The following is a 21494-nucleotide window of genomic DNA, read 5'->3' as shown; positions in this document are numbered from 1 at the left end:
CTCACTGGCCACTTTATTAGAAACACCTGTCTACTGCTTCCACTCACTGGCCACTTTATCAGAAACACCTGTCTACTGCTTCCACTCACTGGCCACTTTATTAGAAACACCCGTCTACTGCTTCCACTCACTGGCCACTTTATTAGAAACACCTGTCTACTGCTTCCACTCACTGGCCACTTTATTAGAAACACCTGTCTACTGCTTCCACTCACTGGCCACTTTATTAGAAACACCTGTCTACTGCTTCCACTCACTGGCCACTTTATCAGAAACACCCGTCTACTGCTTCCACTCACTGGCCACTTTATTAGAAACACCCGTCTACTGCTTCCACTCACTGGCCACTTTATTAGAAACACCTACCTTGTGCTTCCACTCACTGGCCACTTTATTAGAAACACCTACCTTGTGCTTCCACTCACTGGCCACTTTATTAGAAACACCCACCTTGTGCTTCCACTCACTGGCCACTTTATTAGAAACACCCACCTTGTGCTTCCACTCACTGGCCACTTTATTAGAAACACCCACCATGTGCTTCCACTCACTGGCCACTTTATTAGAAACATCCACCTTTGCTTGTACGTTGCTGGTGTACAGTTAGACACCATAGCTCATCTCTAGTCCTTCATCAGTCCTGAGTTTAGGCACGCTGAATGTAGTTCTACACTTTTGCCACAAGGTGGAGACGTTTGCACAGTTGCACATGCTCAGTAATAAAACTGTGCAGTTTTGTTTCTTTAGGGTCTCAAATCATGAGCACTAGCAATAGGAGCACTAATATGATAGATACGTACTGTAGCTGACCAGCGCCAGCGTGGAATAATAACCACACCCGGCATTTGCAGGTCTTTATTTCTGCCTTCAGTAATTCGGCACGAGCTCTTATCCAGAGTGACTCACAAAAAAAGCCAACGTTGGAGGGCTTAGTTTCTCTGCAGTGGAGCAGTTCCCATCAAACCACTCTTGATGTTTATATATTTTTTAACCATTTAATTATGCAGAAATTTGAGAAATGGGTGGAGTTCCCTTTGAACACCGTCCACTTTGGGGGCAGTCGTGGGCTGGAGGTCAGGGAACTGGCCCTGTGAGCGGAAGGTCACCGGTTCGATCCCCAGCACCAACAGTCCATGACTGAGGTGTCCTTGAGTAAGACACCTAACCCCCAACTGCTCCCCAGGCGCCGTGGGTAGGGCTGCCCACCACTCTGGGCAAGTGTGCTCACTGCCCCCTACTGTGTATGTGGTGTTTCACTTCACGGACGGGTTAATGTGGAGGTGGGATTTCCCCGTTTGTGGGATTAAAAAGGGTCACTTAACTTTAGAGCCCTGTTAACACTGCACTGTACTGACTTCTCATATTTCTATGAGTAGGTGGAACGTTTTTGTTCTCCTGCTGTTCAGATGAAGGAGATGAACGAGCCTGTGGTGTTAAACGGAGCTCCACCGCTGGGCTGAAGGAGGTATTTGAGCAACAGGCTGTTAAAGAGCTGTAGTTCTGCGAATATGAGAAGTTGTGCTTTATCGTCGTCGTCTTGTTGTTCTAATGAGCTTTTCAGTTCCTCAGCCTGTCCTAATGGCATCTGTTCCAGCAGGAGGCCTTAATCAGCCTCAGATTCAGTGATGTCCTCCTGTTTAGTGCGAGTAAAGGTGCTGTTCTCGGTAAACGTGAGCAGTTTGTGGAAGTGCAGTGGAACGTCTGCACCCAGCACGGAAACCGGGAGGCTGGAACTGGCCAGGATGTAACTGCTGCATTATTTAAGGTGGAACGGAGAACTGAAATGAGAGGGTGGCAAAGTTTTTTAGACTCTTTTCTCCTCCTTCTTGGATCCTTTTGATCTAAAAGCAAATCTAATATAGTATTAATGCACAATGTGGTATAATATTAATACATACCACGAACACAGAGCCACTTCTGCTTTTCAAACACGGCCCTCGTTTGAATTCGCGAGCAGGTTTTATGCTGCATTTCCACCAAAACAGAACTGATCTGCACTTATACTTCATAATCTTCAGCACTTAGGATTTCCCATATTTAACCCGTTCATTTCAGCGGCTGTATTTAATATGAAATTGCCCAGAACTCGTTCTGATTGGTTTGGATTTCAAGTATAGAGATGAGTGGGTGAACAGCGCGACCGACCGGTTTGTTCATTATGAGAAATAAAGAGCGAAGTTAAACTGGAATCGTCAAACTGCATCACTAAAGACGTTACGATGTAATGACTTTAAGCCCCGCCTCTGAAACGCCTTCTTGTTAGTGATGATGTCACTGTGCACCACTTTATTAGAAACACTCACTTTGTGCTTAAACTCACTGGCCACTTTATTAGAAACACCCACCTTGTGTTTCCACTTACTGGCCACTTTATTAGAAACACCCACCTTGTGGTTCCACTCACTGGCCACTTTATTAGAAACACCCACCTTGTGGTTCCACACTCTGGCCACTTTATTAGAAACACTCACCTTGTGCTTTATGAGGCAAAATAGTCCCCAAAGAAAACTCATTATTCCAGATTTTCCACTGTTTTCCATCATCAACATTCCATATAGACTCAAAAGACTCGTGTAGGTTCTCTGGTGGTTCTGGATGGTAAATAAAGTGTCTATATCTGTGTTGTAGTCATGGCGACGCCTGGTTCCCATCACCACCACTGTAAAGGCATATGAACCGCTTCACACCAAACCCTCTGAATCTCTCTGATTAGAATTGATGCGGAAATTTTGAAATATTGGTGGAATTCCCCTGTAAATGCTGATGCACCAGACGGCTTGTTTGACACATTAGTGAACCGCCACCACCACCACTGCTGACTGTGTAGACAAGAGCGACGCCACGTTTATTCCAAAAAATGAACATTTATTCAAAATAAATAAGCAATATAACACATAGAGTTCAATATCCGTCCACCTCCATCCTCAAAACCTTCCACCAAAGGAAGCTCCTCGGCTCCCGCTGCAGAACTAGGCTCATCGGTGGCGCCGTGTACAGATGTTAAAGCCGTTTGCGGCTCTGATGTCCAGTTTTTACACTACAGCCGTGGTCAGATGTTGAGTTACAGTATAAATAATCAGGTTAGGGGTGTAAATGTGCACGGACGCCTTGCTCCGCATCGGTCTGCAGGTGGCAGCTCGACCGCACCGACTAATAAGGTGTTAAAATCAGTAACGATTCATATTCGGTGAAGTGAATGAGCTCGCGGTTTGGCCGGAATGAGACTTTTCAAACATGTAGAATCCATAACGGCTTCATATGCAGTCGTGGGCTGGAGGTCAGGGAACTGGCCCTGTGACCGGAAGGTCGCCGGTTCGATCCCCAGAGCCGACAGTCCATGACTGAGGTGTCCTTGAGCAAGACACCTAACCCCCAACTGCTCCCCGGGCGCCGTGGATTGGGCTGCCCACCGCTCCGGGCAAGTGTGCTCACTGCCCCCTAGTGTGTGTGTTCACTAGTGTGTATGTGCTGTTTCACTTCACGGATGGGTTAAAATGCAGAGGTGGAATTTCCCCGTTTGTGGGATTATAAAAGTATCATTTAATATTTTGTGTTTAATCTACAGCGTGTGAATGTCTTGACGCATCAAACCGTTTCCTGTGGTTTAAAACACTACATTCAAATCTATGTGTGGCCTTTATAGTGCACACATTAAACTGGTTGTGGATCAGCTTTGCCGGAGCTACAGTGATGGAGCTCGGGCTAAAGTCGTATAACCTCCTGACCCCTGAACGGGTCAGCGCTTGTGCTTTTTGGTTTTCCGTGACTAACTAAAGCGTGACGGACGTGGTCAGTCATAAAGAGTGAGCAGTACATGTAATTACAATGGGATTAATATCAGTTTAAACCGCTAGACGGATACAGATTCATCTCCTTTCTGGTCCTTTAAATGCTTTTCATTGTGATTCTAATGTTTTGCCCCAAATTTTGACCGCGTCCTCTTCTGCGTCAGCTGCCGGACAGCTATGCGGCGTCTGATAACATTCAGCAAACAAAAGCAGCTCCGCAGATCACCGACTGTGGCCTTAACACATCGATTTGGCAAGTGGGAGACCACAGCAGGGGTCAGTACGAAAGGCGGTGAAACCTACACACCACCATTCAATCCATAATCAGCTGATATCTGAGAAATAACGTACATATACAATATAGAACAGGTCTTATCAGCAGACGAATCGTGTGTAATAGGCCGTCTGTGAAGGTGACATTGACATCACGTGTGTCATTTACAGGAATAACAGACTGTTTACGTTCTTGTACACGTCTGTAGAGTCTGTCTTAAAGGGGAACTCCACCTATTTTTCAAATTTCCTGCATTATTAATCGGATTAAGATGTAAACCGAGCGGTTCTGAGTGGTTTGGTGTGAAACGCTCCGTTCTAGATAAACTAACCGAGTCAGAACCGTTCCCAGTGGTGGTGATAGGAACCAGACGTCCCTCTAAAAGCTCCTACAGAAAGTTCCTACATGAACTGGTTCTGAATTCACTGCCTGATGACTGAGACGCTGTTTTATGAGAGTTTAGAGAACTTCAACTCCATTCATGGTGGAGGGAGACGTGCAGGGCGCTGTGCGGCAAAATAGTCCCCAAAGAAAACTCATTATTCCAGATTTTCCACTGTTTTCCATCATCAGCATTCCATATAAACTCAGAAGACTCGTGTAGGTTCTCTGGTGGTTCTGGATGGTAAATAAAGTGTCTATATCTGTGTTGTAGTCATGGCGACGCCTGGTTCCCATCACCACCACTGTAAAGACGTCTATATAATCAACCACTCTCTCTTTTATTAAAAAAATGGTTCTATATGGAACCATGAACACCCAGAGAACCATATGCATGCTTAAAAGGTTCTATAGATGGTGAAATGGTTCCTCAGGTTGATGGAGAATGTGTAATATATGGTTCTATGCAACACCAAAAAGGGAACAAGGCCTTTTTATTGCTATAAATAACCTCAAAAAGGTTCTATATGGAACCACATGCACGTACACTGACTGATGACCGAGACACTGTTTTACGACAGTTTTGAGAAGATTTCGGATTTTAAAATCCACTCACGTGCAGGAAACCTGGTTCCTATCACCACCACTGTAAAGAAATCTGAAGGATTTCAGACCAAACCGCTCTGACTGACTCGGTTTACGTCACAAACATTGGACTGTGCTGAAATTCTAAAAACTGGTGGAGCTCCCCTGCGCAGTCACCTGTAGAGCGTAGTCATCCTTTAATGCAGCTCTCTGGCGCCCTCTGCTGGACTCTGAGCTTTGAGAAGCCAGTGCTTTGGGTTGCCTGTCTAAAGTTTGGGGACACCCTGGCTGGACCGTTTGCTTTTCGCTGTCACTTTTTAATGAAGGAATCAAATCCACGTGAAGCTTTAGATGATCATAAATCAGCTCTGCGCTAAAGCTTTGCGTACATTGGTCTTCTCAAATCCGCCGAGGCTTCCTCGGTCTGACCAGCAGCTTTGGCCTAAATAGTGATTTGACAGTTTTCTTTTTTTGGGGGGGATTTTTTCCATTTAGTCCAATCACATGAACCCACCAGCGCTAGAAGGCTGAAGGCAAACAACCTGAAAGGGTGTTTCTGGTAGTGGTTCTGTTGTAGTCATGGCGATGCCTGGTTCCTATCACCACCACTGTAAAGACGTCTGAGTCTCTAAGTTTCTCTGCAATGAGCAGCGGTGGACAGTATCTGAGTAACTGAGTAACTGAGTAAATGTAATTAGTTTCTGTACTTTAGTATTTTTGGTGTATCTGTACTGAAGTTTCTCCGTTCTGGGCGACTTTTTCCTTTCACTCCACTACATTTCAGAGTCTAATATCCGACTTTTTCCTCCTACATTTTGAGAAATCTGTCGTTCCTTTTGGTTTCTGTGTGTATAAAAACGTCACATGTCAAAACGAAAGAAGCGCAAAGCCAGAGCACCAATCAGGGCCCAGCGGTCACTTTGTTTAGAGCTGGTTTTGACCTGTTGGTCATACCGACCCAGTGCAGCACGCGGTTCAACGTCAGCGCAGCAGCGTAAAACTTTGGGAGAGTCTGTTCAACATAAATGATGAACTAACCTAACTTTGTGTAAATAGAGCTCAATATAGAAATATGTCCACATATGCAGTCGAGACTGACGCGGCTTTTTTCTGAATTTCTACAAACACCATTTCATTTTATAGTAAATGAGTTTGGGCTGGTTTATGTTTATGAACAGACGCCTACAGATCAACATAGTAAAGGAGCTCATCTGTGATCCTGAGTTTAAAGCCAGTTTTTATTCAACTTAAACTTGGAACTAAGTTGTAAATAAATCTGAAACTGAAACTTTGCTTGTGTGTAAAAAGTGATTTCAGAGCCACTCGTTTCTCCCTGATGGAAACTGTTTACCTTCAGTGTTTTGTGCTTCTGATCATTTTAATAGACGTCAGCGTCACTAATTAATGACGTTCTATTAAAAGACTGGTTTACCAAGAGAGACGCTGGAGGACTTTCACCTGAAATGAGTTCATGAAGCCAGTCTGGTTATAAAAATGATAACAGGACATCAGAGCCAGAATTACTCTTTTAGTACTTTTACTTTATACTTAAGTACATTTGAAGGTGAATACTTTAGTACTTTTACTCCAGTGGAGGTCTAAAGGAGGAACTTCTACTTTACTGGAGGAATATTTTACCTTGGGGGTCTCGACTTTAACTCCAGGACTGGGTTTGTGGACTTCGTCCACTGCTGGCAATGATCAACTTCACACCAAACCACTCTGAATGACCGTGTTTACGCCTCAAAGCTGTTGAAAATTGGTGAAATTCCCCTTTAAGTGTGTAATATTGTTACATAGAGAAAATTATTGTAAACTTAGCAAAGAAAACACTTCTGCAAAGCCAGGTGTCCCCAAACATTTGACCGGCAGCCCCTCTGTCTCTTGTGCCCTCATATTTGAGTGGCTACGAGTTCATTGCAGCGTAGCTCCGGACTGTGGGCGTCCACGTCCAGTTCTGTCCTGCTGTCCATCTCGGCGGTCAGCTCTCTGAGGATCTTCTCCAAGTCCTGGTTCTTCCTGTGCATCTGCAGGTAGTTGTACTGCAGCTGCTTCTGGTACCGGATCACTTTGTCCTTCTCCTTGTTCCACGTGTATCTCTCCTGCTGGAAGCTGCTCACCAGCTTGCTTTTCTTCTCCTTCTCCTCCCTCAGCTGTCCTCTCAGCCTCTCCACCTCCGTCTGGAGGGCGTCCATGTCGATGGACCTGTCTCTGACCTCTCCTGACCTTTCCTTCACTCCGAACACCTCCATCTTGGCCTTCCGGATCTGTAGCTGCAGCTGCTGCTCCTCCAGTTTAGCTCTCAGGCTCAGCAGCTGGACCTGCTCCTCTTTAGCCACGGCCAGCTCCTGCTTCATGCCCTTAATGTCCGTCTCCAGCCTGCCCACCTTCTCTCTCAGCAGGCCGGCCTCGTTCTTCTTCCTCTGCAGCTCGTTCTGACACACCTTAGAGGAAGGTCACACACAGTGACCGTTATTAGGCGATAAAGCTCAGATGTACAGTTCTTATTTTTACTTTAAGTTGTGTCTAATTTTTGCAAAGCTTTCAATTTTTTTCCCACAATTTCTGCACTGTAAAGCAAATTTTTCCACACGTTTTGTGCTGTAAATCTATTTTTTCCACACATTTTGTGCTGTAAAGCTATTTTTTCCACACGTTTTATGCTGTAAAGCTATTTTTTCACACGTTTTGCACTGTAAAGCTATTTTTTCCACACATTTTGTACTCTAAAGTTAAGTAGCTGCTAAAACTGTTGTACAGTCTTTATTTTTACTGTAGAGCTAACTTTTACACACATTTTCAATTGTAAGGCTACTTTTTACACATTTTGTGTGGTGTAAACTTAACATTTGCACACTTTTTTGTGCTGTACGGCTAAGTACTAGTTTTTGCTGTAATTTTAGTGTACTTTTCTTTTTTTAACGCTATTTTTGTAATGCTATTTTTTCACACTTCTTGTACTGTAAAGCTGTTTTTGAACATATATTTGTACTGTAAGGCTAAGATCAGACACAGAGTGATCGCTATTAGCTGCTAAAGCTCTGCTGTACAGTCTTTAAGTTTATTGTAAAGCTACCTTTTGCAGATTTTTGGCTCTAAAGCTAATTTCTGCACACTTTCGTACCCTAAGGTTAAGATTGGACACAGAGTGACCACTATTAGCCACTAAAGCTCTTTTGTACCGTCTTAATTTTTACTGTAAAGGTAATTTGTGTGTACTTTTTTACTGTAAGGCTGTTGTTTTCACACCTTTTGTACTGTAAAGCTGTTCTTTACATATTTTTTGTACTATAAGGCAAAAAATGGCCGTTAACTGCTAAAGCTCTAAAGTTTTAAATTTTACTGGAACATCAGCTTTTGCTTACTTATTGTTGTATGAGGCTGCCTTTTAGACAGTTTTGTGCCTCTGCAATACTGTATGTGAATATTGAATATAAAAAAAATCTAATGACAATAAACTATAAATGACATCAATACAATCCCTTTAAATGCTTTGAACAGCAACCAAACCCACTGACAGACACTAGAGGGCACTGAAAACTCAATTTTGCTTTAAGACAGAACATTATGTGTGTGTGTGGGTGTGTGTGTGGGTGTGTGTGTGGGTGTGTGTGTGGTGCAAACACCACACATTTACATTTACTCTTCATTGAGGGTTTATATTATATACATATGACAATATATATGACTACTGGTATTTGTCAGTAAAATCAGTTATTTTAAATTACTTATACTACAAAAATAGCTTATAAACTTTACCACGGTCATTTTATAAACTGGTCAGTTGGTCCAGTTTTGGGGTGTGGGCTTGTGGAATTTATTATATTTTGAAAATGAATGATATTATTAGTAATTCGAGCCATTTGTAATGGAGAAAGTCTGGAGTGCACACTCACCTCCAGCTCGGTGCTGCGTGTGTGCAGAGCCTCCTCACAGTCCCGGTTCTTCTGCTCCAGCTCTTCCATCCTGCTCCCCGCATCTCTCAGAGAGGCCTTCAGACTCACTATGTCACTCAGCTTAGTCACAACGTCAGCCTGAGTGTCCTTCAGTTGCTGCTTCAGCAGAGAGATCTCACCTGCCTTCTGACACACCTGTGTGGATATGAACATTATAGAGCTTTTAAATGAAACAGTAGAAGCCGTATCGCCCCCTACGCTTCCTGTAGTGTATTACAGTCTGTCAGAGTGACTGTGTGGATCATATGAACATTATAGAGCTTTTTAAATGAAACAGTAGAAGCCGTATCGCCCCCTACGCTTCCTGTAGTGTATTACAGTCTGTCAGAGCGACTGTGTTGATCATATGAACATTATAGAGCTTTTTAAATGAAACAGTAGAAGCCGTATCGCCCCCTACGCTTCCCGTAGTGTATTACAGTCTGTCAGAGCGACCGTGTGGATCATATGAACATTATAGAGCTTTTTAAATGAAACAGTAGAAGCCGTATCGCCCCCTACGCTTCCTGTAGTGTATTACAGTCTGTCAGAGCGACTGTGTGGATCATATGAACATTATAGAGCTTTTTAAATGAAACAGTAGAAGCCGTATCGCCCCCTACGCTTCCTGTAGTGTATTACAGCCTGTCAGAGCGACTGTGTGGATCATATGAACATTATAGAGCTTTTTAAATGAAACAGTAGAAGCCGTATCGCCCCCTACGCTTCCTGTAGTGTATTACAGTCTGTCAGAGCGACTGTGTGGATCATATGAACATTATAGAGCTTTTTAAATGAAGCAGTAGAAGCCGTATCGCCCCCTACGCTTCCTGTAGTGTATTACAGTCTGTCAGAGCGACTGTGTGGATCATATGAACATTATAGAGCTTTTTAAATGAAACAGTAGAAGCCGTATCGCCCCATACGCTTCCTGTAGTGTATTACAGTCTGTCAGAGCGACTGTGTGGATCATATGAACATTATAGAGCTTTTTAAATGAAACAGTAGAAGCCGTATCGCCCCCTACGCTTCCTGTAGTGTATTACAGTCTGTCAGAGCGACCGTGTGGATCATATGAACATTATAGAGCTTTTTAAATGAAACAGTAGAAGCCGTATCGCCCCCTACGCTTCCTGTAGTGTATTACAGTCTGTCAGAGCGACTGTGTGGATCATATGAACATTATAGAGCTTTTTAAATGAAACAGTAGAAGCCGTATCGCCCCCTACGCTTCCTGTAGTGTATTACAGTCTGTCAGAGCGACTGTGTGGATCATATGAACATTATAGAGCTTTTTAAATGAAACAGTAGAAGCCGTATCGCCCCCTACGCTTCCTGTAGTGTATTACAGTCTGTCAGAGCGACTGTGTGGATCATATGAACATTATAGAGCTTTTTAAATGAAACAGTAGAAGCCGTATCGCCCCCTACGCTTCCTGTAGTGTATTACAGTCTGTCAGAGCGACTGTGTGGATCATATGAACATTATAGAGCTTTTTAAATGAAACAGTAGAAGCCGTATCGCCCCCTACGCTTCCTGTAGTGTATTACAGTCTGTCAGAGCGACTGTGTGGATCATATGAACATTATAGAGCTTTTTAAATGAAACAGTAGAAGCCGTATCGCCCCCTACGCTTCCTGTAGTGTATTACAGTCTGTCAGAGCGACTGTGTTGATCATATGAACATTATAGAGCTTTTTAAATGAAACAGTAGAAGCCGTATCGCCCCCTACGCTTCCTGTAGTGTATTACAGTCTGTCAGAGCGACTGTGTGGATCATATGAACATTATAGAGCTTTTTAAATGAAACAGTAGAAGCCGTATCGCCCCCTACGCTTCCTGTAGTGTATTACAGTCTGTCAGAGCGACTGTGTGGATCATATGAACATTATAGAGCTTTTTAAATGAGACAGTAGAAGCCGTATCGCCCCCTACGCTTCCTGTAGTGTATTACAGTCTGTCAGAGCGACTGTGTGGATCATATGAACATTATAGAGCTTTTTAAATGAAACAGTAGAAGCCGTATCGCCCCCTACGCTTCCTGTAGTGTATTACAGTCTGTCAGAGCGACTGTGTGGATCATATGAACATTATAGAGCTTTTTAAATGAAACAGTAGAAGCCGTATCGCCCCCTACGCTTCCTGTAGTGTATTACAGTCTGTCAGAGCGACTGTGTGGATCATATGAACATTATAGAGCTTTTTAAATGAAACAGTAGAAGCCGTATCGCCCCCTACGCTTCCTGTACTGTATTACAGTCTGTCAGAGTGACTGTGTGGATCATATGAACATTATAGAGCTTTTTAAATGAAACAGTAGAAGCCGTATCGCCCCCTACGCTTCCTGTACTGTATTACAGTCTGTCAGAGTGACTGTGTGGATCATATGAACATTATAGAGCTTTTTAAATGAAACAGTAGAAGCCGTATCGCCCCCTACGCTTCCCGTAGTGTATTACAGTCTGTCAGAGCGACTGTGTGGATCATATGAACATTATAGAGCTTTTTAAATGAAACAGTAGAAGCCGTATCGCCCCCTACGCTTCCTGTAGTGTATTACAGTCTGTCAGAGTGACTGTGTGGATCATATGAACATTATAGAGCTTTTTAAATGAAACAGTAGAAGCCGTATCGCCCCCTACGCTTCCTGTAGTGTATTACAGTCTGTCAGAGCGACTGTGTGGATCATATGAACATTATAGAGCTTTTTAAATGAAACAGTAGAAGCCGCATCGCCCCCTACGCTTCCTGTAGTGTATTACAGTCTGTCAGAGCGACTGTGTGGATCATATGAACATTATAGAGCTTTTTAAATGAAACAGTAGAAGCCGTATCGCCCCCTACGCTTCCTGTAGTGTATTACAGTCTGTCAGAGCGACTGTGTGGATCATATGAACATTATAGAGCTTTCTAAATGAAACAGTAGAAGCCGTATCGCCCCCTACGCTTCCTGTAGTGTATTACAGTCTGTCAGAGCGACTGTGTGGATCATATGAACATTATAGAGCTTTTTAAATGAAACAGTAGAAGCCGTATCGCCCCCTACGCTTCCTGTAGTGTATTACAGTCTGTCAGAGCGACTGTGTGGATCATATGAACATTATAGAGCTTTTTAAATGAAACAGTAGGAGCCGTATCGCCCCCTACGCTTCCTGTAGTGTATTACAGTCTGTCAGAGCGACTGTGTGGATCATATGAACATTATAGAGCTTTTTAAATGAAACAGTAGAAGCCGTATCGCCCCCTACGCTTCCTGTAGTGTATTACAGTCTGTCAGAGCGACTGTGTGGATCATATGAACATTATAGAGCTTTTTAAATGAAACAGTAGAAGCCGTATCGCCCCCTACGCTTCCTGTAGTGTATTACAGTCTGTCAGAGCGACTGTGTGGATCATATGAACATTATAGAGCTTTTTAAATGAAACAGTAGAAGCCGTATCGCCCCCTACGCTTCCTGTAGTGTATTACAGTCTGTCAGAGCGACTGTGTGGATCATATGAACATTATAGAGCTTTTTAAATGAAACAGTAGAAGCCGTATCGCCCCCTACGCTTCCTGTAGTGTATTACAGTCTGTCAGAGCGACTGTGTGGATCATATGAACATTATAGAGCTTTTTAAATGAAACAGTAGAAGCCGTATCGCCCCCTACGCTTCCTGTAGTGTATTACAGTCTGTCAGAGCGACTGTGTGGATCATATGAACATTATAGAGCTTTTTAAATGAAACAGTAGAAGCCGTATCGCCCCCTACGCTTCCTGTAGTGTATTACAGTCTGTCAGAGTGACTGTATAGATCATATGTATGTTCTAGATCTCATATGAACATTACAAGTTCTGCATCATGACGCCTGCAGTCTCACCTCCCACTGCGTCTCCTCCAGTGTTGGTGCTAATTGTGTCTGCTGGCTCCTGTAGCTCCTCAGCTGATTTTCAGTTGCCTCTCTTTCCTGCGTTAGCTGGTACACTTCCTCCTGCAAGCGCTCCTTATCCTGCTGGAGCTGAATCACCTGCAGCTGGAGGAGCTGCTGTGCCCGCAAAGCACGCTGAGATACCTGTGGAGGAGGACACACCACTTTCAGCTTTACGTGATTAAAGGGAATGCTAAACAAGCTTGCAGGTGTCCTATGAAGCCAGTTCCTTTAATGTTTAAAGAGATGGGCCAATGCAAACAGTCTACAGGGGTTTTTATTTAACATTCAATAAGGTCCATTTAGAGAAAATTTCCTCAAGTGAAGGTCCAGAACATCATAACGTCTGACCTGCATCACGACTCAGCGCCGTATACTGTTTACTGAAGTAGCCGAGTAGGAATATCAGCATCTTATACAGTCGACAGCTGAACATCAGATCAAATAAAGTCCAGTTCGGTCAGATTTCACCAACATTTACTGAACATCAGATCAAATAAAGTCCAGTTCGGTCAGATTTCACCAACATTTACTGAACATCAGATCAAATAAAGTCCAGTTCGGTCAGATTTCACCAACATTTACTGAACATCAGATCAAATAAAGTCCAGTTCGGTCAGATTTCAACAACATTTACTGACCATCAGATCAAATAAAGTCCAGTTCGGTCAGATTTCACCAACATTTACTGAACATCAGATCAAATACAGTCCAGTTCGGTCAGATTTCACCAACATTTACTGAACATCAGATCAAATAAAGTCCAGTTCGGTCAGATTTCAACAACATTTACTGACCATCAGATCAAATAAAGTCCAGTTCGGTCAGATTTCACCAACATTTACTGAACATCAGATCAAATACAGTCCAGTTCGGTCAGATTTCACCAACATTTACTGAACATCAGATCAAATAAAGTCCAGTTCGGTCAGATTTCAACACCATTTACTGAACATCAGATCAAATAAAGTCCAGTTCGGTCAGATTTCACCAACATTTACTGAACATCAGATCAAATAAAGTCCAGTTCGGTCAGATTTCACCAACATTTACTGAACATCAGATCAAATAAAGTCCAGTTCGGTCAGATTTCACCAACATTTACTGAACATCAGATCAAATAAAGTCCAGTTCGGTCAGATTTCAACAACATTTACTGAACATCAGATCAAATAAAGTCCAGTTCAGTCAGATTTCAACAACATTTACTGAACATCAGATCAAATAATGTCCAGTTCGGTCAGATTTCATCAACATTTACATAGAGACCACCTGTTATTTGTTTCATTTCCAGCCAAAACAGCCATTAAGTACATTATTCATTCTCCAAAGCTCAGTCTGAGAAGCTGGTTGATGATTTTCTGAACTAATCAAACCCATTCAGTGGTGCTGAGGTCTGGATTCTGGGGCGGTCAGTCCATCGTCCAGCTTCTTTGTTTGGTGTGTCCGTCTCCTTTTCTCAGCGAGGTTCTTCTTGATCAGCTACACGTCCTTTCAGACCCACAGCGCTGAGTGGTCTCCTCACAGTGGAAGGATGGACAGAAACACCTGTGGATGTTTTCAGGTCTGAAGCAGCTTGATCTTCTCCTCTCTCTCAGAGATCAAAGCTTTCAGTGATGTTTATCTGATGGGGCAAATGGGGTCTTCCAGGTGGTTCTTAGGAGCCACATTTTCTCTGTAGCTTTTAACCAGTTTTCCAGTTTTGGAAACTCCCTTTTGCAGGTGGATTATATCTAATCTCAAAAATATCTCCTGAAAATTGAATAACTTGTTCTTATGGACCGTTTTGACTGGAAGTGAAATAAATGAAGTGTGGGTCTTGCACAGCGCCATGTGTACAATGTGTAAAATAGATTTTTGGCCGTTTTACAGTTGACTCAGATGTGTCAGAGTGTCTGACCTGTCGGAGTTTGGTGGAGCAACGCTGTTTCAGGCCGGCCATCTCCTCCGCACAGTAGCGCTGTTTCTCTTCAAAAAGCTGGCAGGTATCTGACTCCTTCTCCTCAAAACACAACTGCAGCTCCGCCAGCTCCGACTCGCGCTCCAGAAGCTTTTTCTCTAGCTGCTGGATCAGAGATTCATCCGTGGTGATTGGAGAACGGACGCCACCGCCATTAGATTTGGTGGGGCTTGGATCTAGGGTCACTTCTGGATCAACCGGAGTGACCTCCACGTTAAAACTTACCGGTCCAGTTAGATCCTCACTCAACACACCAATAGATCTGGTGCTGGGCTTTGCAGGACCACTATCTCCTTTAACACCACCACTGTCTGCCCAGTTGGATCCAGAGTTCCCATTTACCAAGCCTGAGTTTGGCGAGGAGCCTCCATAACGCAGGAGATGACCAGTAGATGTGCTTAGATTTTCCATCTGGCTGCTGCCGCTGGTGCTATGGGTTGGAAGACTGGACATGGAGTTCCTGCCTGAGTCCGAAAGTGTTCCTGAGCTGTTCTCCTGTTTTGGGTCCTGTGCATCTTTGGGGCGGTCGATGGGGCTGATCCTTGATCCCAGGATGGTGCTCAGGTTGTTATGGGTCTCCACTGACGAGCTGCTGCTGCGAGGTAAAACTGGCTTGAAGGCTGTGGGACGGATCAAGGACTTTTCTGCACCCTGAGTAAAAGAGGAAAAGAGGTTATTCATTCAGTCTAATGAGAAACTGTAGAACAGACTCGGTTTATATCACAATACCTACATTTAGAGTCGGTTATTCATTCAGCCTAACGAGAAACTGTAGAACGGACTCGGTTTATATCACAATACCTACATTTAGAGTCGGTTATTCATTCAGTCTAATGAGAAACTGTAGAACGGACTCGGTTTATATCACAATACCTACATTTAGAGTCGGTTATTCATTCAGTCTAATGAGAAACTGTAGAACAGACTCGGTTTATATCACAATACCTACATTCAGAGTCGGTTATTCATTCAGCCTAATGAGAAACTGTAGAACGGACTCGGTTTATATCACAATACCTACATTTAGAGCCGGTTATTCATTCAGTCTAATGAGAAACTGTAGAACAGACTCGGTTTATATCACAATACCTACATTTAGAGTCGGTTATTCATTCAGCCTAATGAGAAACTGTAGAACGGACTCGGTTTATATCACAATACCTACATTTAGAGACGGTTATTCATTCAGTCTAATGAGAAACTGTAGAACAGACTCGGTTTATATCACAATACCTACATTTAGAGTCGGTTATTCATTCAGTGTAATGAGAAACTGTAGAACAGACTCGGTTTATATCACAATACCTACATTTAGAGTCGGTTATTCATTCAGCCTAATGAGAAACTGTAGAACGGACTCGGTTTATATCACAATACCTACATTTAGAGTCGGTTATTCATTCAGTCTAATGAGAAACTGTAGAACGGACTCGGTTTATATCACAATACCTACATTTAGAGTCGGTTATTCATTCAGCCTAATGAGAAACTGTAGAACAGACTCGGTTTATATCACAATACCTACATTTAGAGTCGGTTATTCATTCAGTCTAATGAGAAACTGTAGAACGGACTCGGTTTATATCACAATACCTACATTTAGAGTCGGTTATTCATTCAGTCTAATGAGAAACTGTAGAACGGACTCGGTTTATATCACAATACCTACATTTAGAGTCGGTTATTCATTCAGCCTAATGAGAAACTGTAGAACGGACTCGGTTTATATCACAATACCTACATTTAGAGTCGGTTATTCATTCAGTCTAATGAGAAACTGTAGAACGGACTCGGTTTATATCACAATACCTACATTTAGAGTCGGTTATTCATTCAGCCTAATGAGAAACTGTAGAACAGACTCGGTTTATATCACAATACCTACATTTAGAGTCGGTTATTCATTCAGTCTAATGAGAAACTGTAGAACGGACTCGGTTTATATCACAATACCTACATTTAGAGTCGGTTATTCATTCAGTCTAATGAGAAACTGTAGAACGGACTCGGTTTATATCACAATACCTACATTTAGAGTCGGTTATTCATTCAGCCTAATGAGAAACTGTAGAACAGACTCGGTTTATATCACAATACCTACATTTAGAGTCGGTTATTCATTCAGTCTAACGAGAAACTGTAGAACAGATTCGGTTTAGAAGAACCCTATTTGGTGCTTTATAGAACCTTTTACAAAAGGTTCCATATAGAACCATATATAACACATTCTCCATCAATCTGACGAACCATTTCACCATGCATAGAACCATTTAAGCATGCAAATTGTTCTTTGTGTGATTATTGTTCCATACAGAACCTTTGTCTGAAAACCATCTTTTCTAATGGTGTAGAAGATCCATTTTGGTGCTACATAGAACCCTTTTCAAACAGGTTATACACAGAACCACGTATAACACATTTTGTATCCGTCTGAAGAACCATCTCACCGTGGAAAGAATCAATTAAGCATGCAATTGGCTCTTTGAGTGATCAATTTTCTATATAGAACCAATGTCCTTACCAAAGAAACCTTGGAAAACCATCTTTTTTAAGAGCGTAGAAGAACCCTTTTTGGTGCTATATAGACCAATTCTAAAAAAGGGTTCTTCTAATGTTATAATGTTGACACTAGCAATAGAAGAACCCTTTTGGGTGTTATAAAGAACCCTTTTCAAAAAGGCTATATATAGAAACATGCACAACACATTCTCCCTCAATCGGAAGAACCATTTCACCATGCAGAGAACAACAACCACTCTTGGTTCTAGATAGAACCACCCCCTTCACTAAAGAACCCGCGAAGAACCCGTGTTTTTCAGAGTGTACTCGTGAGCGTCTGCAACTTCGTCCTAAATCCAGGCCTGTTTTCTGCTCCACGCTTCTCAGTGACATTAGCCCACATTAGCAGAACCCGAAGAAGATTGATTATCCCTCCCTCTCTCCATCTCTCCGTTCTCCTCTGCCTCCCTCTCTCTCTCCTCCACCTGCTCTGCTCTGTCTGGGAGGAGATCGATGTCTCCTCTCTGATATTAATGTTAGCCCTGTTTCGCTGACTCAGCGCTCCGGCGCTGTGACTCCATGCCTGAGGAATTCTGCTCTTTCCTCTCAGCCTGGCGTTTGATAACGGGAGCTATTGAGAGAGAGGAGTTCCACAGCACCGCTGGAGCGAATCTCTCAGGAGATCAAGGCGCTCCTACCCCGTCAGTCTGGAGCCTTAATTAAACAGACCAGACGCCGTTAAGTGTCAGAGGCCGCAGGAGATTACCGGACTCCGCCGGACTCCGCCGGGCTGAGGGTGGAGTAGTGATAGACGCTGTTTTATGTGTCCTGCTCTTATACTAGATCTGCTTACTGTTTAAAGGAGTAGTTCACCACTGCCCGCCACTCTGTCCAGCTCTGCTGTCGTTTCTACCCACTGGGTTTGAATATTCCCTCCGTCGATTATCATATTCAAATTATTAACAGATTATCTGGTGACCCTCAGTTAATTATCAACAGCCTTAGTGCTCAGATTCAGTTTGGCCTTTGGGTTGAGTTTAAGGTCACGGGTCGGGAAAAGTTAAGATGAATTTTCCACCCTCGATTAGAAGAAAACAGGCTGTTTTTGGTGCTGTGCCTGTTTAAGACTGATATATGTAAATGATCTCTGCTCTGATTGGCTGTCCCACATTTCAGGCTGACCTGTAGAACAATGGGAATCTAAGACAGTGAGCCTGAAGGCTGTGGAAAAACTACATTTCAGGCTGTTGTGTAGATACTTTAGCAGCCGCAGTGATCCGTTTGCTTCCCGACAGACAGAAACAGCACAACGTTTAATTGTTTTCCCACAATTTCCACTCCAGTAACACTGATGCAGACTGTCTGCAGGAACAACACTCCGCATCACTTCAATCAGAATGGGCGGGGCTAATCTGCTCTAGTCTGAATGCACGGGGCTAAACTGCTGTAGGATGATTGGGCAGAGTTAAACTGATGTCAGCTGAATGGGCGGGACTGAACGGCTATAGGCTAAATGGGCGGGGCTAAACTGCTGTAGACTGAATAGGCGGGGCTAAATTGCTGTAGGCTGATTGGGCAGAGCTAAACTGCTGTAGGCTGAATGGGCGGGACTGAACGGCTATAGGCTAAATGGGTGGGGCTAAACTGCTGTAGGCTGATTGGGCAGAGCTAAACTGCTGTAGGCTGAATGGGCAGGGCTAAAGTGATGTAGGCTGAATGGGTGGGGCTAAAATGTTCTAGGCTAAATGAGTGAGGCTTAATTGCTGTAGGCTGAATGGGTGGGGCTAAATTGCTATAGGCTAAATGGGCGGGGCTAAACTGCTGTAGACTAAATGGGCGGGGCTAAACTGATGTCAGTCGAGTGGGCGGGGCTAATGTGATGTAGGGCAAATGGGCGGGGCTACACTTGAATAGATACTGATTCACTCAGTTCTGTGACGTACCTTCTCCAGTTCCGGCGTTGCTCCTCTTTTTGGGTCGGTTTCGGCCGCTCTGGGTTTGTGGCTCACCTTGATGTAGAAGAAGTCCTCGCTCCTGCCGGACTTGTAGCCGGTCTTTGAGTTGTTGTTGGAGGCGGTGTGGTCAGTGAAGCCATGTTTCAGCAGGCCGTCCAGGCTCCGGCCGGCCTTCCTGCAGTTCTTTTTCAGCCTGGGCTCTGAAGCCCTGCAGTGTTTAGTGTGGAGGCTGTGGCCCGATATCAGACTGCTGACACTACCCATAATTCCTGTGGCATCTGAAGAAGGCAGGTGGGCGTCGTGGTCTTAGCAGCAGCAGCAGCAGCAGCTGAGGACATACAGGACGGCTTGATTGATGAGGCGGATTCGGACGGACTCATAGCATCGTGTGCCGGCTCTCTTCACTCCTGAGTGAAAACCTGAAACAGCACCAGTTCTGGAAGGTGAGATTCTGCAGGGTGGGGTCCAAACGCTTTTCTATGAGCTGTCATTTTATTTTCAGTGGTTTTTGTAAAAGCTTGCAGCAAATCTAAAAAAACGAATAATAAAGAACAGCTGGTCATAAATCATATGCTGATCTGACAGCTCTTCACCAGAATCAGTACATCTGAAAACAAAGAGGGAGAAAGATGGAGGGATCAAACATTAGAGGAAGAGACAAAGAAAAGACAGGGGCAGTGAGAGAAGTAACGCAGGAGAGAAAGAGACAAAAGGGAAAGGTAGAGAGAGAGAGAGAAAAAGTGAGAGTAGGGAGAGAGAAAGACTGAGAGAGAGGAGAGAGAAAGACTGAGAGAGAGAAGGAGAGAGAAAGAAAGAGAGAGTGAGAAAGCGAAACAGAACGAGAGATTCAAATGATGTGGTTATTACTGTTATTACTATGTAATAAACCTGCTGACAGTTTATACTGTCTCAGTCTGCCTCAGTGTGTGTCAGTGTGTCTCAGTGTATCTCAGTGTGTCTCAGCGTGTCAGTGTATCTCAGTGTGTGTCTCAGCGTGTCAGTGTGTCTCAGTGTGTGTCTCAGCGTGTCTCAGTGTGAGTGTGTGTCAGTGTCTCAGCGTGTCTGTGTCTCAGAGTGTGTCAGTGTGTCTCAGTGTGTCTCAGCGTGTCTCAGTGTGAGTGTGTGTCAGTGTGTCTCAGAGTGTCTCAGTGTGTCTTAGAGTGTCTCAGTGTGTCTCAGCGTGTCTCAGTGTGAGTGTGTGTCAGTGTGTCTCAGAGTGTCTCATCGTGTCTCAGTGTGTCTCAGTGTGTCTCAGTGTGTCTCAGCGTGTCTCAGTGTGAGTGTGTGTCAGTGTGTCTTAGCGTGCCTCAGTGTGTTTCAGCGTGTCTCAGTGTGAGTGTGTGTCAGTGTGTCTTAGCGTGCCTCAGTGTGTCTCAGTGTGTCTCAGTGTGAGTGTGTGTCAGAGTGTCTCTGTGTTTACTCTGTAAGAGAGAGAGACATAGAGAGTGTCTGTAGCTCTATAGAGTCTCAGAGTGTCTCAGCGTGTCTCCGTGTCTCAGTGTTTACTCTGTAAGAGAGAGAGACATAGAGAGAGAGTGTCTGTAGCTCTATAGAGTCTCAGAGTCTCAGCGTGTCTCAGCGTGTCTCAGCATGTCTCAGTGTGTCTCAGTGTTTACTCTGTAAGAGAGAGAGATAGAGAGTGTCTGTAGCTCTATAGAGTCTCAGAGTCTCAGAGTGTCTCAGCATGTCTCAGTGTTTCTCAGTGTTTACTCTGTAAGAGAGAGAGATAGAGAGTGTCTGTAGCTCTATAGAGTCTCAGCGTGTCTCAGTGTTTACTCTGTAAGAGAGAGAGACATAGAGCGTGTCTGTAGCTCTATAGAGTCTCAGAGTCTCAGCATGTCTCAGCGTGTCTCAGTGTTTACTCTGTAAGAGAGAGAGAGACATAGAGAGTGTCTGTAGCTCTATAGAGTCTCAGAGTGTCTCAGTGTGTCTCAGCGTGTCTCAGTGTTTACTCTGTAAGAGAGAGAGATAGAGAGAGAGTGTCTGTATCTCTATAGAGTCTCAGAGTCTCAGCGTGTCTCAGCGTGTCTCAGTGTTTACTCTGTAAGAGAGAGAGAGACATAGAGAGAGAGTGTCTGTAGCTCTATAGAGTCTCAGAGTGTCTCAGCGTGTCTCAGTGTTTACTCTGTAAGAGAGAGAGAGAGACAGAGAGAGAGTGTCTGTAGCTCTATAGAGTCTCAGAGTCTCAGCGTGTCTCAGCGTGTTG

The 21494-nt window shown here is 43.8% G+C and overlaps 1 protein-coding gene across 3 annotated transcripts in view; it reads right to left on the bottom strand.

Moving 5' to 3' along the window:
- Positions 1 to 6574: 6574 nt before the first annotated feature.
- Positions 6575 to 21494, bottom strand: part of lzts1 (leucine zipper, putative tumor suppressor 1) — a 48147-nt gene continuing 33227 nt past the window's right edge. For all 3 annotated transcript variants that reach the window (XM_017686428.2, XM_037536156.1, XM_017686427.2), the window contains 5 exons: positions 19277 to 19707; positions 14775 to 15485; positions 12827 to 13018; positions 8925 to 9119; positions 6575 to 7472 (listed from right to left, as the gene is read on the bottom strand). In XM_017686428.2, the coding sequence (XP_017541917.1) occupies positions 6921 to 7472; positions 8925 to 9119; positions 12827 to 13018; positions 14775 to 15485; positions 19277 to 19552 (1926 nt within the window). In that variant the 5' untranslated portion in view covers positions 19553 to 19707 and the 3' untranslated portion in view covers positions 6575 to 6920. The remainder of the gene's footprint in view (positions 7473 to 8924; positions 9120 to 12826; positions 13019 to 14774; positions 15486 to 19276; positions 19708 to 21494) is intronic.

The sequence above is a fragment of the Pygocentrus nattereri genome, chromosome 29 (genome assembly GCF_015220715.1).
Source record: "Pygocentrus nattereri isolate fPygNat1 chromosome 29, fPygNat1.pri, whole genome shotgun sequence".
Taxonomy (NCBI): Eukaryota; Metazoa; Chordata; class Actinopteri; order Characiformes; family Serrasalmidae; genus Pygocentrus; species Pygocentrus nattereri.
The sequence above is the reverse complement of the archived record's forward strand: the minus strand, read 5'-3'. Positions and strand labels throughout refer to the sequence as shown.